At 41.3% G+C, this 15,532-nt stretch overlaps 1 protein-coding gene across 3 annotated transcripts in view; it reads left to right on the top strand.

Moving 5' to 3' along the window:
- Positions 1-15,532, top strand: part of nsmfb (NMDA receptor synaptonuclear signaling and neuronal migration factor b) — a 165,500-nt gene that overhangs the window by 34,344 nt on the left and 115,624 nt on the right. For all 3 annotated transcript variants that reach the window (XM_034171293.1, XM_034171294.1, XM_034171291.1), the window contains exons 2-4: positions 571-632; positions 3,200-3,955; positions 5,290-5,362. In XM_034171293.1, coding sequence (XP_034027184.1) covers positions 571-632; positions 3,200-3,955; positions 5,290-5,362 — 891 coding nt within the window. The remainder of the gene's footprint in view (positions 1-570; positions 633-3,199; positions 3,956-5,289; positions 5,363-15,532) is intronic.

The raw sequence follows: 15,532 nt of genomic DNA, 5'->3' as shown, positions 1-15,532 counted from the left end.
GATACTTGCTCAAGTTCTTGGAGCCGTTACTTTCTCTCTGTCTGTCTCTCTGCCTCTTAGAACAAAGAAATCATGTAGTTTTTGGTTCCTCCTGCAGATTCTGGAGCCTCTGAAATAACTTGTACTCTTAGAAGTGTCCAAGTAGTTCATGTTAACTGTGGTTTCAGCAAGCCTCTTTACTTATGGAGACACAGCTGTAGTTTAAAGAACTTTGTAGGAGTGATGTTTTGACCAACTCAGCCTTTAGATGCTTTTGGAAACTCCAGTACAAGTTTACTTGGCTGAAAAACTTCTGAGCTCTCCTTATGAGAGTATGCAGTTACACTGTGACAGATAGTTGTTCCACTGCACAGACTTATGTGGCAAATGCCACAAAGTCTTTTACAGACTGCTGTGATGACAGACTGCGGCAGCGTATCGTAGCAGCCACCTGTGAAGAGGCGCTACAGATAAATGCTGAGGCTGAATCCTCGTAAACCCTCACTGCTTGTGAATCGCGTGTCTGTATTGGTAGTCGTGCAGTGAGCTCAAACTGAACTGCCACTCTTGTTTTGTTCCCAACTCCTACAGAGCAGCCAGAGCTTTTGGAGACTACCTGAACAACACCAGCTCAGAGAACCACAACGGAGCAGGTATCTAACAAACACCCTGTGGAGTTCAAGGAAAAATCTTAAAAAGGCCAGAGTTAGGTTTCTTTAACCACACAATGAGTGCAATATATATATATATATATATATATATAATATGATATCTTGACAAAATCTTGGTGTATTATAGTGAAATTTGATACACAAAGTCACCTCATTAAGAGTTCGGACATGTTCAGCATTGGTCCATTTTTTGTTGTAATTTTGCCATCTAGGGAGCCGAGTCTCTGAAGCCTAGTGTCTATCTACACAGTATATACAAAGTGACAGCTGTATGCGTGTATGTCCCCCTGCTCTCCAAACAGCGCCTTAGAATTGAGTCAGACTTGGCACACATGTACTTTGAGATACAGGGAGTGACATGGGCTATTGAGCACTTTAGTAGTAGTAGTTCTTGTTGCTGTTGTTAAGGGGAGCGACACATTTGTGTTGCATCGTCGGCAAGGGTGCAAAAAGGATGGTGTTACACTTTTCTATTCTCTTCTTGTTCCTTTGAGCTTTTTACTTCGTTATTTTTACAAGTAATAGTAGTAGCACTGTTGTTGTTGTAGTAGTACTTGTAGCCACTGTCTCTTCTTGAGGCAGTTTTAGTTGCACCCTAAAGCCGCGTTCACACCGGGCGCGACGCGAGCGACAGCAGGGACAGGTTGCCATGTAATCCCAATGGAAGGAGGTGTTGTGGCACCAAGCCACGCAGCGCGACGATGGACGCGAACGAAGCGACGCGAGTGAAGCGATTTTGAGTGATTGGCGCGTTTGTGCACAATATTGCGTCACATCGTGTTGCCCTCCTCCCCAAGTTGAAAAATCTGAACTTTTTCGTCTTGTCGCGCCGCGATGACCAGTCAGGGACTGGATATGTAGTGACGTGGAGATGTCTGGAGTTTGACTGAGTTGGATGTGAACATGTCCTGTCTCTGGTGGCCAGCCTGTGAGCTGGACTTATGTCCCTTTTGTCCTTTATTTCACAATTATGACAGAGTTTGGGGGAAGAGCGAGCAGCAGCCCCACAACAGGGGCAGCAGAGTTTTTTTTTTTTTTTCCAGAGGGGCGTGAGCGAATTGTCCGTGAAGATTACTTTATTTATTAACTACACAGATGTATAATAAAACAAATGGTGGCTGGTTTATAAACACAATTATGACAGAGTTTTTGGGGGAAGAGGAGCAGCAGCCCCACAGCAGGCAGCGGAGTGTTTTATTTATTTATTTTTTTAATTGTTTACATGTGCGCACGTGAACGGGACAGGAGGTCCTCAAACTGGGTCCTGCAGAGGCAGAAGGACCGCTGAAAGCAGCCATTATCCAGACGCAGCTCCTGCAGCAAATAATGATACTCCCCGAATTGGGAACGTCTCATGACGTTTGTCAGCTTTCCACAACAACTCGCTCCGTGTGATCAAGGTCCGTCATGTTAACTTGACTGACAACCGGAGCAGGCGAGCGGAATGGAAGCTCCTCCTATTTGATGATGCACTGGGGCGAATTTTCGCAGCGAAAGCAGAGCGCGACGGATGCAAATTTGTGGCGTCTGGTCACACCCGGTGTGACCGCGGCATAACAGTTCTCTGGAATCTGGGATTGGTGGGGGGTGATAGCTTTGTTGGTGAATATGACGGTTTCATTTCAGTCTCTGAGTCAAACCCTCCTTGGGGTTGGTAATTGGCCAGTATGCAGTAATGCCACAAGCTTGTGGAACATGATGACACTTGCTGCTGTTGTTTAGACCTTTGAGTTCAGTGGCGCAGGTCAGAGTCACTGTTGCCCTTTGTGATTTGACACAAACAGGGTCTCTCTCCCTCTCACCCCCTCTGTGTGTGTGTCTAAGGCTGTTATGATTGACCCAGGAACTGACAGATCAGACCCAAAATGCAGACAAAATCTGGAGACAAAGAGTTTATTTTGGTGAGATGTAGGCAGGCTTGGCTGGAGTGATCTGACAGCGGAGGACAGGAACAGCTGAGCAGGGCAGGCAGAGGTGAATCAGGTGTGGAGGATCACAATGGAGACTGAAAGATCCGGCAGCATCTGGATGTCTGAGCTGCGGTTAAATACTGCAGTGGCGTGATTGGAGATAGGTTGCAGGTGAGCAGACTCAGCAGCTGCAGAGGATCAGATGGGCAGGCCGGAGGAGGGAACCCAGAGTCCACGCCCAGCAACACAGAGACAGACTGAGGCAATCATGACACACCAGGGAGGGAAAACGACAAGACACAAAAGGAAAGGGAAAGACAAAGCCTAGACTAACAAAGGCAGGAACATAGCAACTGAGACAGTAAGAACTCGCTGTTTTCAATAGGAGGATAATTGAATACACAACAAAGAGGTTTAAATCAGAGTCCCAGCATTAGTGCTATGAAACTTACTGGACCTTTGTGCACAAGATCCAATGACTACAAGGAGGCATTTATATAAAACATCACTGTAGTTGACACACGAGTGTGGAAGTTGATGTTCCACGATAAACTGCAGCTTATCAGTTTACATATCTTAGGTCACTCCTCGTCACTTATTTTTTTAATCAGTGTCTTTTTACCTTTTCTATCCCTTCAGATCATCTCCTGTCTGATACCTTTCCTGGCCAGGACTGCGACTCTTCAGATGTCAACTGCTTGCACAACAACAGTCAGCCAGCACAGAGCCACTGTTTGCCCGTACCCAAGCCTAATCAGTCCAGTCCCAGTGCCCATCCACGGTCCCTGCCTCGGGCAGACTCGTTTCAGGCACCGGCATCTTTGGGGTTGTCCAAGCGCCGCCTGTCTGCTGAACGCAGCCTCTCCTCAGAGGAACAGCCTGGTGCCAGAGGTCCTGAGGTCGGAGGGGTGGTGAAGCCAGCCCGAGTGTACACGATCAGCAGAGAGGGAGGGATGACTCTGGGAGGCCGTGGCAGTGGAGAGAGCCTGGAGCTAGACGTGCTGAAGGGCACCAGGGAGCAGCTGCTGTATCAGACCACAGTGGCTACCAACTCATCCTGCAGCACCCATCCGTCCATTGCTGCCACGTATAGTAGCCATCAGCATAGTAGCCATCATCGCAGCAACCATCACCATAGCCATCAGCGTCACGGAGGCCCTCCTCCATCATTGCAGCCGCTGCAAAACTCAGGGAGTGCCAGCAACATCCGGGACTGGGGTTTGAGAAGAGGGGGATCACGAGAAGACTACAGCTCAGACTGCGTGGCCTGCAGTCGTGTTCCATGTCAGAGCCAACGCTCACTGGACTTTGATATCTCACCACGAGATGGAGGGAAGCACCGCAAGAAATTGGAGAGCATGTACAGTGAGGACAGGTCGTCTGCTGATGACAGAGGTAAAGAAAGATGGATGGATGGATGGAAGGGTGGATGCTCAAACTGATGTGGATGTTGGGATGAGTAGAATGAGGGAGAGGAGGAATGGAATTTGTAGTCATGCATCTGTCACTCTCTTTTTAATACCTGCGTGATTCCTTGTGCTCACCTTGTTAAATATACCAGTATAATATAATTCTGAAACCTGCATGATGTAGCACACAATAAATCTGGTGATAATCAGAATGTTTTCTGTAGTATAAGTTGCATTTTTTTAATCATTTATTTAATTTTATTTTTTACTAGTTTGGGAGGTCCTCTGACTTACGTATATACCAGTGTGACTTATATCCCCCCCCCCCCAAAAAAAAATGTTAATAATGATGATAACTATTTATATCCCACTTTCACAGAAATCAAAGCATTAAACTAAATCAACTCTAATAATAAAATAATAAATACCCGCAATCAAAGTACACTACAAAAACTAAAACACAAATTAAAGACCGTATTACAAAAACAAAAGCAAATTGGACTCGTGTTTTTCTTGAAGTCTTTCCACCGCTGTGCACTGGTCATTTTTGTCCATCTCATGATTTTTGCACAACAAATTTGGAATGGAATTCAAGAATCCTTACTTTAAGAAACCGTACAGGCTGTGGTGTGCACATGTGCTCCACTGAGTTCCTGTCTGGTGTTAAACTTCTTCTCAGGGAAACGCTGTGTTACAAAGTGATTTTAACAGAGTAAAGGTGCAGCTTATATTCCTGTGGAAGTTGTATGTGTTTTCTTTTTCTCTTCATATTGCATTTTTAGACAGATGTAGCTTATACTCTGGAGTTACTTATAGTCCAGAAAATACAGTATATGCATTATAATACAAATCTTGCATTGTTTTTGAGTGACGTACACTTGTTGCTAGGATCTGTACATAGCTGCTGACCCTGTCACCTATTGTCCATGCTGTATTTCTGTGCCTAAGACAGATCTTTATTCGAAATCAACTGCGTGTTTTCGAGTGGCCAGTTACTGTGATCAGTCCAATGTGTGTCTGTGCAGTAATCATGCCGTTTAATCAGCATGTTGAGGTGCCGCGGCAGCCAAGTGAAGGGATTCTCTTAGTAAAACTGGTGTTAATTTACAGGGATTTTAAACTAATTTGTGAAAATAAGCCTTTAATGTGCATAATACCTCAGGTCATGAAAGGTGGGAGTGAAAACAAGAGTGTTTTTGAGTGTTTTTGACTCTATTTCAACATTTGATTGCTTCATTTCACATGTTAAGTGAATGTACCATTGTTCACTGCTCTTTATAAAAGTGTTTTTGATCGTCTTTTCCTGCTTACTGTTTGCAGAGGACAGTCCTAACAGCTGGTTTCCTAAAGAGAACATGTTCAGCTTTCAGACGGCGACCACCACCATGCAGGCGTGAGTACCGAAAAACAAACGGATTCTTGTTCTCCTCCATACATTACTGCACCGCTGCCATTCAGTGGGTCTCTTTCCTCACCACTGCAAAGTCGTCACAATGCTCCATGTATTTTCACCTTCTTTTAACAATACAGAAAGGAAATAATTCCTCTTATAAAAGCAATCAAAACAGTCAAATTTTGAACATTTCAAACTTTTGTTTGCGCACTGGCACGCAGCCGTGCACAGTTTACACACAGATTACAACAGTTTACGACAGATGTTCTCATTGGCACGCCAATTTGCGTGATAATTTGTGAAAGTGTCGAGGTGCCTTTAGTCACTGCTTCTAAATACTCAAACTCAGGGTGGCTGTTGCCTCACAGCCCCCCCCCCCCCCCACCCCCCGCTAAAACCACCGGTTTTAAGTGTTAAGTGTTAGGGGCAACGCTTGGGGGAGGGGGGCGCTCGAGGATGCTATAGCTTCCCGTGGATTACCCATAGCACCCCCAAGGAAATGATGGCTCATTTATTGTTTTCATTTAATTTTCTCCCATATTTTTAAGGCCTTGTCCACACTGAAACTGAACTTTTCTTTGTCAATTAAAAAAAAAAAGTACCATTGAAGAAATACCTCCATTCCCAAAGATCCAGTGAAACTGCTTGAAAGTGCTGTAGTACATATGCCAGGCCTATATGGGGCGCTGTAATGTGCCCACAAAAATTGAGAAGACGTGGGGCAAATTGCCAACCTGGCAACGTTGTCGTTAAATTTAGTGACTATTTGGACCATTCCTGGGACTTTTTTCTGTTAATAAAAAAATAACAACAACAACAAAAAAACAACTAGCGAGAAATCTAGCGATGTTTCCTGATGTTCTTGGAGACTTTTGGAGAAGTGCTTTTTTACTGACACGTAAAAATAAAGCAGAACACCAAAATAATAAATAAATGTCCCAAATGCCTGTGTGTCATGTCAGTTCCAGGAAGATTTTTTTCTTTGTCAAAAATAAATCACTGCACTAAATACAAGACTTAAGAAAACTAAAGTATAAAAAACAACAACTAAACAAAAAAAAAAAACTGGAGTAAGGGGTTGAAGGTTAGTGAGCAAACGAGCCTTCAAATAGGGGATTTATGATATGACATTACCAATATGATCACAATTTGTGTTGTCAAGAAAAAAAATAACAAATAGTTCCCCTGAAGGGGAAAATTTCAAAAGAACAGTCTGCCTTGAGCTACTTAGGGTAGCGACCCATAGAGTCTATGATTGCGATGTCTTAGGTTACATGGGGGCTTCCCCCAGCTTGCGCAAGGGATGCTGGGAAGCACATGGCGACAGCCAATCAGAGCAGAGGTGCATGGTGATGTCTGCTGGCTGATCTCTCAAATAAAATAATCCAACATGACAGAAAATTCTCTGAAACATTTTTTTTTGTATAAATGTATGTTTCTCATATTTTGTAAAAGTTTAGAAATAAACACTTCTAAATTTGAAAAAGCTGTTTATGAAACCAGATAACACTTCTGCAGTGATTTATAAAACATGTTTCTGTGCATGCCACGAGTATACGCATCACGCACAGTCAAAGGTTACTTCTGGTGTCGCTGACCAAACGGTCCCCCCTAAAAATCGGTCCGCCCTGCCTTCACTTCGCTTATGTCATCAGCCGCGGTTCACTGAGTAACGCCTCGATTCTGCTTCAGACTGCCTCCAGTCATCATCTGTCTCAGCAATAGATACCTGAAGCTTTTGCACAACAATCATTTCCACATAAATTCAGCATTATTTCATCAGAAAAGATGGAGGAAGCGATCAGAGGGCAGCAGCCATGATGAGCTGCTCCTGCTGCGTTCACAGCGTCATTTCAAAGCATCATCTCGTTTTCTGCTTAAAACTGACTTTAGAATGATTGAAGAGGCTTTACGTTGTCATCAAATGGTTAATAATCCCATTGTATCATTTTGTTACAGCCTGGAGCGAGTGTGCAACTTCCGTGTTAGTGTTGAGCACCGACGCCGGTGGTGTCACCAAAACTGAGTCTGAGTCTTTTAAAACTATTTCCAGGGCATATTTTTGTTCCCTGTCGTGGGAAATTGTACCTTAAGTTGTCATTTTTTATTCGAAACCGGAATTTTGATGATCAGTCACTTTAATCGTCAATGGGACGGATCTGAGATCTGCTTACCTCGCTCTGTACAGCCGGGCTTGATAGCATAGCAGCGTGACAGCTAAGGGTTTGACAGCGTGGGAACTCTGACAACCCGGTGTGGCTTGCTTTTAGCCTGGATTCAGAGGTCAGTGGTAAAGACAGCAATATGCTCCCAACAGTGATGCCGGTAACACGTTACTCTAATCTGACCACTTTCTTTAGTAACGAGTAATCTAACGCGTTAATCTTTCCAAATCAGTAATCAGATTAAAGTTACTTCTCCATGTCACTGTGCTTTACTATTATTTTTCATTGTGGGTCGATAGCACCATTAAACTTGGTCCGTGGGCAAGAGGTCGGGGTTCGACTGAACTGCCCACTTTAAGCGAGCTGTGAGCATTTCTTCCACAGTTTTTTGCAGCTTCTCGACTCGTCCTCACCTCTTAAAGCGCGCTGATCAGCACACCTGCACTGAGCTTTACAAAGACATTTTTATACTTTTTTTCCTCCTTTATTTAGAATTGTGAGCTGAGCCGCTCTGTATCGTCTCGTTAAAAACAGCTGATCCTCCGCGACGTGTCAACAACTAACACTATTTTCCACTCAAATGCACCTAAACTCTCTTTCTGAGGACCACATGATGTGAAAACGCAATAAAACTTTCTTACCTGTAAATCTGGTCATGTTTTCTGCATAAATAAATGTTATCCATTCTTTGTGCTCAAACGCCAAAGCAGGGGCGAATCCAGATGGAATGGGGGCGTGGGGTAGGGATGTGCCCTCCTCCCCACAACACCCCTGGATTAAAGGTCCAGTTTTGAAGCCTTTTTTTACTACAACTACTAATACTACTTAAAATAATATTAATTTCGACAAGTAAAATATTTAGAGAGAATTTAAATGTTAGAAAAATGCTAGAATGAATTTAATAGTTACATTTATAAACAATGTAGGTTAGAAATTGCAAGTTTTACTGTTACAGTGCTGTCAACAGTTAAATATGAGGTCAAGAAAGAGGTCTTTATTTTACTTTTTATAAAACAAGTATTTATTTTCATTGAAGTTAAGAAAGGGTGACTATAAAGTAAGTTTTGGCAAAACAGGTATCATTGTCATGTTGAGGTGGGTTGTTGTCGGCAGCTGGGGAAAGTAACTAAAAAAGTAACTAGTAATCTAACTTAGTTACTTTTACAATTGAGTAATCAGTAAAGTAACTAAGTTACTTTTTTAAGGAGTAATCAGTAATTGGATTACTTTTTCAAAGTAACTGTGGCAACACTGGCTCCCAAGGAAAGCCCCGTCAATGGAGAAGGTTGAGGAGATAAAGCAGTCTCTCAACTTCATCACCGAGGAACTTTCTGCTGTTAGGCAACAGCAGAAGAGCATCATGGATCTGGTCGGGGAAGTAATTCAACTGCGAATACAGAATGTTGAGAAGGATAAGCGTATTCAACATCTGGAAAGCAGAGTCGCGGACCTGGAACAGTACACCAGGGTGAATGATGTGATTGTCACGGGGCTCAAAATCAAACTCCTGTCATATACGTGGGCAGTGACCACAGAGAGGGAGGGGGGAGAGCCCCATGAGCTGGATGTTATCTCCACAGAGAAACAGGTGGCTGAGTTTCTATGGTCCAAGGAGATTGAGTTGGGCTGTAATAACATGGAGGCCTGCCACCCTCTGCCCAGGAGAAACACCAGTGAGAAACCAGCCGTAATACTCAGGTTCACAAACAGACAATACAAAATTGCCCTGCTGAAACAAGGAAGACAATAATCTTTTCTCCAGCATTAACAATATTTGCTGCTATACTACACAGATGATCAATACAACCAGGATATTAAATCTGTGGGCAAATGATCAATTATTCATTTTAACAGGAGAAGCTTATATGTAAATTTCAAAAAAAATTAAGGGCTATCTGAATACGTTTTCACAACCTTTCAGTATCATTGTAATATCAGAAACATGGATGAATATTGAAAGAGGAACAGACTTTGAAATGGAGGGTTATGAACTTACATATTAAAAACAGAGCAAACAAAGGTGGTGGAGGATGAGTGGTTATATATATATTGATAAAATATTAGATTTCAAGGTTATAGAGGGAATGACAACTGTGGTGGATAGTGTTCTTAGATGCTTATCAATTGAAATCTGCAAGAAAAATAAAAAACACAAATATTATTGTGAGCTGCTTATATAGAACACCAGATTCTAGCATTGGAACTTTCAGTGAATGGATGGAAAACATGTTTTCAAATATAGGTAACAAAACAGTTTTTATATGTGCGGATTGGAACATTGACCTTTTAAATGCCAACAACCATAAACCTACAAATGAATTTATCGATACAATGTACAGTACGTGCTTTTTTCCCAGAATCACAAGACCCAGTAGGATTACATCTACTGCTACTACTCTCATTAACAACATATTTACAAATGACATTGATTATAATGCAATTAGTGACCATCTCCCAGTATTTACAGTTAAAGGCAAAAATAGACAAAAAAAAAAGTAAAGACAGAGGAATCCATAAACTCACTAAGAAACGAACTGTTGGAACAGAATTGGGATACAGTATATAATGATAACAATGTTGATCATGCTTATAATGAATTCTTAAAAATATTTACCTTATTATATGGTCCGCACCCTGTAGTCGGTGCGGACCAAGGTAGCTTAGCCGCCGTTAGTTCCCCCCTGGCAGATCCCGGGCAGTCGGGAAAGCAGGCTGACTGGGTGACTGTGAGGAGGAAGCGTAGCCCTAAACAGAAGCCCCGTGTACACCGTCAACCCGTTCACATCTCTAACCGTTTTTCCCCACTCGACGATACACTCGCCGAGGATCAAACTCTGGTTATTGGCGACTCTGTTTTGAGAAATGTGAAGTTAGCGACACCAGCAACCATTGTCAATTGTCTTCTGGGGGCCAGAGCAGGCGACATTGAAGGACATTTGAAATTGCTGGCTAAGGCTAAGCGTAAATTTGGTAAGATTGTAATTCACGTCGGCAGTAATGACACTCGGTTACGCCAATCGGAGGTCACTAAAATTAACATTAAATCGGTGTGTAACTTTGCAAAAACAATGTCGGACTCTGTTGTTTTCTCTGGGCCCCTCCCCAATCAGACCGGGAGTGACATGTTTAGCCGCATTTTCTCCTTGAATTGCTGGCTGTCTGAGTGGTGTCCAAAAAATGAGGTGGGCTTCATTGATAATTGGCAAAGCTTCTGGGGAAAACCTGGTCTTGTTAGGAGAGACGGCATCCATCCCACTTTAGATGGAGCAGCTCTCATTTCTAGAAATCTGGCCAATTTTCTTGGATCCTCCAAACTGTGACTGTCCAGCGTTGGGACCAGGAGGCAGAGCTGTGGTCTTATACACCTCTCTGCAGCTTCTCTCCCCCTGCCATCCCCTCATTACCCCATCCCCGTAGAGACGGTGCCTGCTCCCAGACCACCAATAACCAGCAAAAATCTATTTAAGCATAAAAATTCAAAAAGAAAAAATAATATAGCACCTTCAATTGCACCACAGACTAAAACAGTTAAATGTGGTCTATTAAACATTAGGTCTCTCTCTTCTAAGTCCCTGTTGGTAAATGATATAATAATTGATCAATGTATTGATTTATTCTACCTAACAGAAACCTGGTTACAGCAGGATGAATATGTTAGTTTAAATGAGTCAACACCCCCGAGTCACACTAACTGTCAGAATGCTCGTAGCACGGGCCGTGGCGGAGGATTAGCAGCAATCTTCCATTCCAGCTTATTAATTAATCAAAAACCTAGACAGAGCTTTACTTCATTTGAAAGCTTGTCTCTTAGTCTTGTCCATCCAAATTGGAAGTCCCAAAAACCAGTTTTATTTGTTATTATCTATCGTCCACCTGGTCGTTACTGTGAGTTTCTCTGTGAATTTTCAGACCTTCTGTCTGACTTAGTGCTTAGCTCAGATAAGATACTTATAGTGGGCGATTTTAACATCCACACAGATGCTGAGAATGACAGCCTCAACATTGCATTTAATCTATTATTAGACTCTATTGGCTTTGCTCAAAAAGTAAATGAGTCCACCCACCACTTTAATCATATCTTAGATCTTGTTTTGACTTATGGTATGGAAATAGAAGACTTAACAGTATTCCCTGAAAACTCCCTTCTGTCTGATCATTTTTTAATAACATTTACATTTACCCTGATGGACTACCCTGCAGTGGGGAATAAGTTTCATTACACTAGAAGTCTTTCAGAAAGCGCTGTAACTAGGTTTAAGGATATGATTCCTTCTTTATGTTCTCTATTGTCATATACCAACACAGAGCAGAGTAGCTACCTAAACTCTGTAAGGGAGTTAGAGTATCTCGTCAATAGTTTTACATCCTCATTGAAGACAACTTTGGATGCTGTAGCTCCTCTGAAAAAGAGAGCTTTAAATCAGAAGTGTCTGACTCCGTGGTATAACTCACAAACTCGTAGCTTAAAGCAGATAACCCGTAAGTTGGAGAGGAAATGGCGTCTCACTAATTTAGAAGATCTTCACTTAGCCTGGAAAAAGAGTTTGTTGCTCTATAAAAAAGCCCTCCGTAAAGCTAGGACATCTTTCTACTCATCACTAATTGAAGAAAATAAGAACAACCCCAGGTTTCTTTTCAGCACTGTAGCCAGGCTGACAAAGAGTCAGAGCTCTATTGAGCTGAGTATTCCATTAACTTTAACTAGTAATGACTTCATGACTTTCTTTGCTAACAAAATTTTGAATATTAGAGAAAAAATTACTCATAACCATCCCAAAGATGTATCGTTATCTTTGGCTGCTTTCAGTGATGCCGGTATTTGGTTAGACTGTTTCTCTCCGATTGTTCTGTCTGAGTTATTTTCATTAGTTACTTCATCCAAACCATCAACATGTTTATTAGACCCCATTCCTGCCAGGCTGCTCAAGGAAGTCCTACCATTATTTAATGCTTCAATCTTAAATATGATCAACTTATCTTTGTTAGTTGGCTATGTACCACAGGCTTTTAAGGTGGCAGTAATTAAACCATTACTTAAAAAGCCATCTCTTGACCCAGCTATTTTAGCTAATTATAGGCCAATCTCCAACCTTCCTTTTCTCTCAAAGATTCTTGAGAGGGTAGTTGTAAAACAGCTAACTGATCACCTGCAGAGGAATGGTCTATTTGAAGAGGTTCAGTCAGGTTTTAGAATTCACCATAGTACAGAAACAGCATTAGTGAAGGTTACAAATGATCTTCTTATGGCTTCGGACAGTGGACTTATCTCTGTGCTTGTTCTGTTGGACCTCAGTGCTGCTTTTGATACTGTTGACCATAAAATTTTATTACAGAGATTAGAGCATGTCATAGGTATTAAAGGCACTGCGCTGCGGTGGTTTGAATCATATTTGTCTAATAGATTACAGTTTGTTCATGTAAATGGGGAATCTTCTTCACAGACTAAAGTTAATTATGGAGTTCCACAAGGTTCTGTGCTAGGACCAATTTTATTCACTTTATACATGCTTCCCTTAGGCAGTATTATTAGACGGTATTGCTTAAATTTTCATTGTTACGCAGATGATACCCAGCTTTATCTATCCATGAAGCCAGAGGACACACACCAATTAGCTAAACTGCAGGATTGTCTTACAGACATAAAGACATGGATGACCTCTAATTTCCTGCTTTTAAACTCAGATAAAACTGAAGTTATTGTACTTGGCCCCACAAATCTTAGAAGCATGGTGTCTAACCAGATCTTTACTCTGGATGGCATTTCCCTGACCTCTAGTAATACTGTGAGAAATCTTGGAGTCATTTTTGATCAGGATATGTCATTCAAAGCGCATATTAAACAAATATGTAGGACTGCCTTTTTGCATTTACGCAATATCTCTAAAATCAGAAAGGTCTTGTCTCAGAGTGATGCTGAAAGACTAATTCATGCATTTATTTCCTCTAGGCTGGACTATTGTAATTCTTTATTATCAGGTTGTCCTAAAAGTTCCCTAAAAAGCCTTCAGTTAATTCAAAATGCTGCAGCTAGAGTACTGACGGGGACTAGCAGGAGAGAGCATATCTCACCCGTGTTGGCCTCTCTTCATTGGCTTCCTGTTAATTCTAGAATAGAATTTAAAATTCTTCTTCTTACTTATAAGGTTTTGAATAATCAGGTCCCATCTTATCTTAGGGACCTCGTAGTACCATATTACCCCATTAGAGCGCTTCGCTCTCAGACTGCAGGCTTACTTGTAGTTCCTAGGGTTTGTAAGAGTAGAATGGGAGGCAGAGCCTTCAGCTTTCAGGCTCCTCTCCTGTGGAACCAGCTCCCAATTCAGATCAGGGAGACAGATACCCTCTCTACTTTTAAGATTAGGCTTAAAACTTTCCTTTTCGCTAAGGCTTATAGTTAGGGCTGGATCGGGTGACCCTGGACCATCCCTTGGTTATGCTGCTTTAGACGTAGATTGTGGGGGGGTTCCCATGATGCACTGTTTCTTTCTCTTTTTGCTCTGTATGCATCACTCTGCATTTAATCATTAGTGATCGATCTCTGCCCCCCTTCACGGCATGTCTTTTTCCTGGTTTTTTCCCTCAGCCCCAACCAGTCTCAGCAGAAGACTGCCCCTCCCTGAGCCTGGTTCTGCTGGAGGTTTCTTCCTGTTAAAAGGGAGTTTTTCCTTCCCACTGTGGCCAAGTGCTTGCTCATAGGGGGTCGTTTTGACCGTTGGGGTTTTTCATAATTGTTGTATGGCCTTGCCTTACAGTATGGAGTGCCTTGGGGCAACTGTTTGTTGTGATTTGGCGCTATATAAGAAAAAAAGTTGAAGTTGAAGTTATATGATAAGCACTGTCCAGTTAAGAAATACAACAAAAAACTAGCATATGATATTTATCTGTGGGTGACAATAGGGTTACGAAATGCATGTAAAAATAAGAATACACTTTACAGAGATTTCATTAGACAGAGAGCTATAGAGGCAGACTATAAATATAAAACATATAAAAATAAGTTAACTGATATTATAAGGGCGAGTAAGAAAGATTATTATAAGAGGATTTTAGAGGATAATAAAAATAACATTAAAGGAACATAGACGATACTAAATAATATAAGAAACAGCAATACACACAATAGTTTACCTAAGTATTTTATTGATAAGTATATAGAAAATTATAACACAAATGAAGTAGCTAATAGATTTAATGAATTCTTTGTAAAAGTTGGACCTGAACTAGCAAAACAAATCCCTGATACTGGGAAATATGGTGAGTATATACCGGAAAGAAAACCTTGTTCTTTATTTCTTAAAGCTGTGACAGAACAGGAAATATTGGATATTGTCATTAAAAGCAAGAATGAAAAAAAATCTACAGATTGTAATGATATTGATATGTCATTAGTGAAAAAGGTAATTGAGGGCATCTCCAAACCATTAACATACATATGTAATGTTTCATTTCAGTCTGGTTCATTTCCAAATAAAATGAAAATAGCCTCTATATAAAACTGAGAACAAGCATCATTTCACTATCTATTGACCGGTCTTATGATTACCACAATTCTCAAAAATACTAGAAAAACTTTTTAACAATAGATAGGACTCATTCTTAGAAAAACACAACATAGTTGCAGAGAATCAGTATGGATTTAGGTCAACTAGATCAACAACATCATCAATAACAAGCAACAGAATTAATCACAAATGCTATAGACCACAAGAAATATGCTGCAGGGGTGTTCATAGACTTGAAGAAAGCATTTGATACAATCAACTATGACAGACATATTAATCAGTAAACTGGAAAGAAATGGTATCAGGGGAATAGTGCTTGATTGGGTCAAAAACTATTTAAGTGGGAGAAAACAGTTTGTAAAGTTGGGTAATTGTTCCTCATCATGTCTGGACATTGTTTGTGGCATCCCCAGGGGTCAGTATTGGGCCCCAAACTCTTTATTTTGTATATCAATGATATGTATAAGGTTTCTAATATACTGCATTTTGTACTATTTGCTGAT

This window comes from Thalassophryne amazonica, chromosome 5 (assembly GCF_902500255.1).
Source record: "Thalassophryne amazonica chromosome 5, fThaAma1.1, whole genome shotgun sequence".
Lineage (NCBI taxonomy): Eukaryota > Metazoa > Chordata > Actinopteri > Batrachoidiformes > Batrachoididae > Thalassophryne > Thalassophryne amazonica.
Note: the sequence above shows the minus strand (reverse complement) of the source record. Positions and strands in the feature narration are given on the sequence as shown.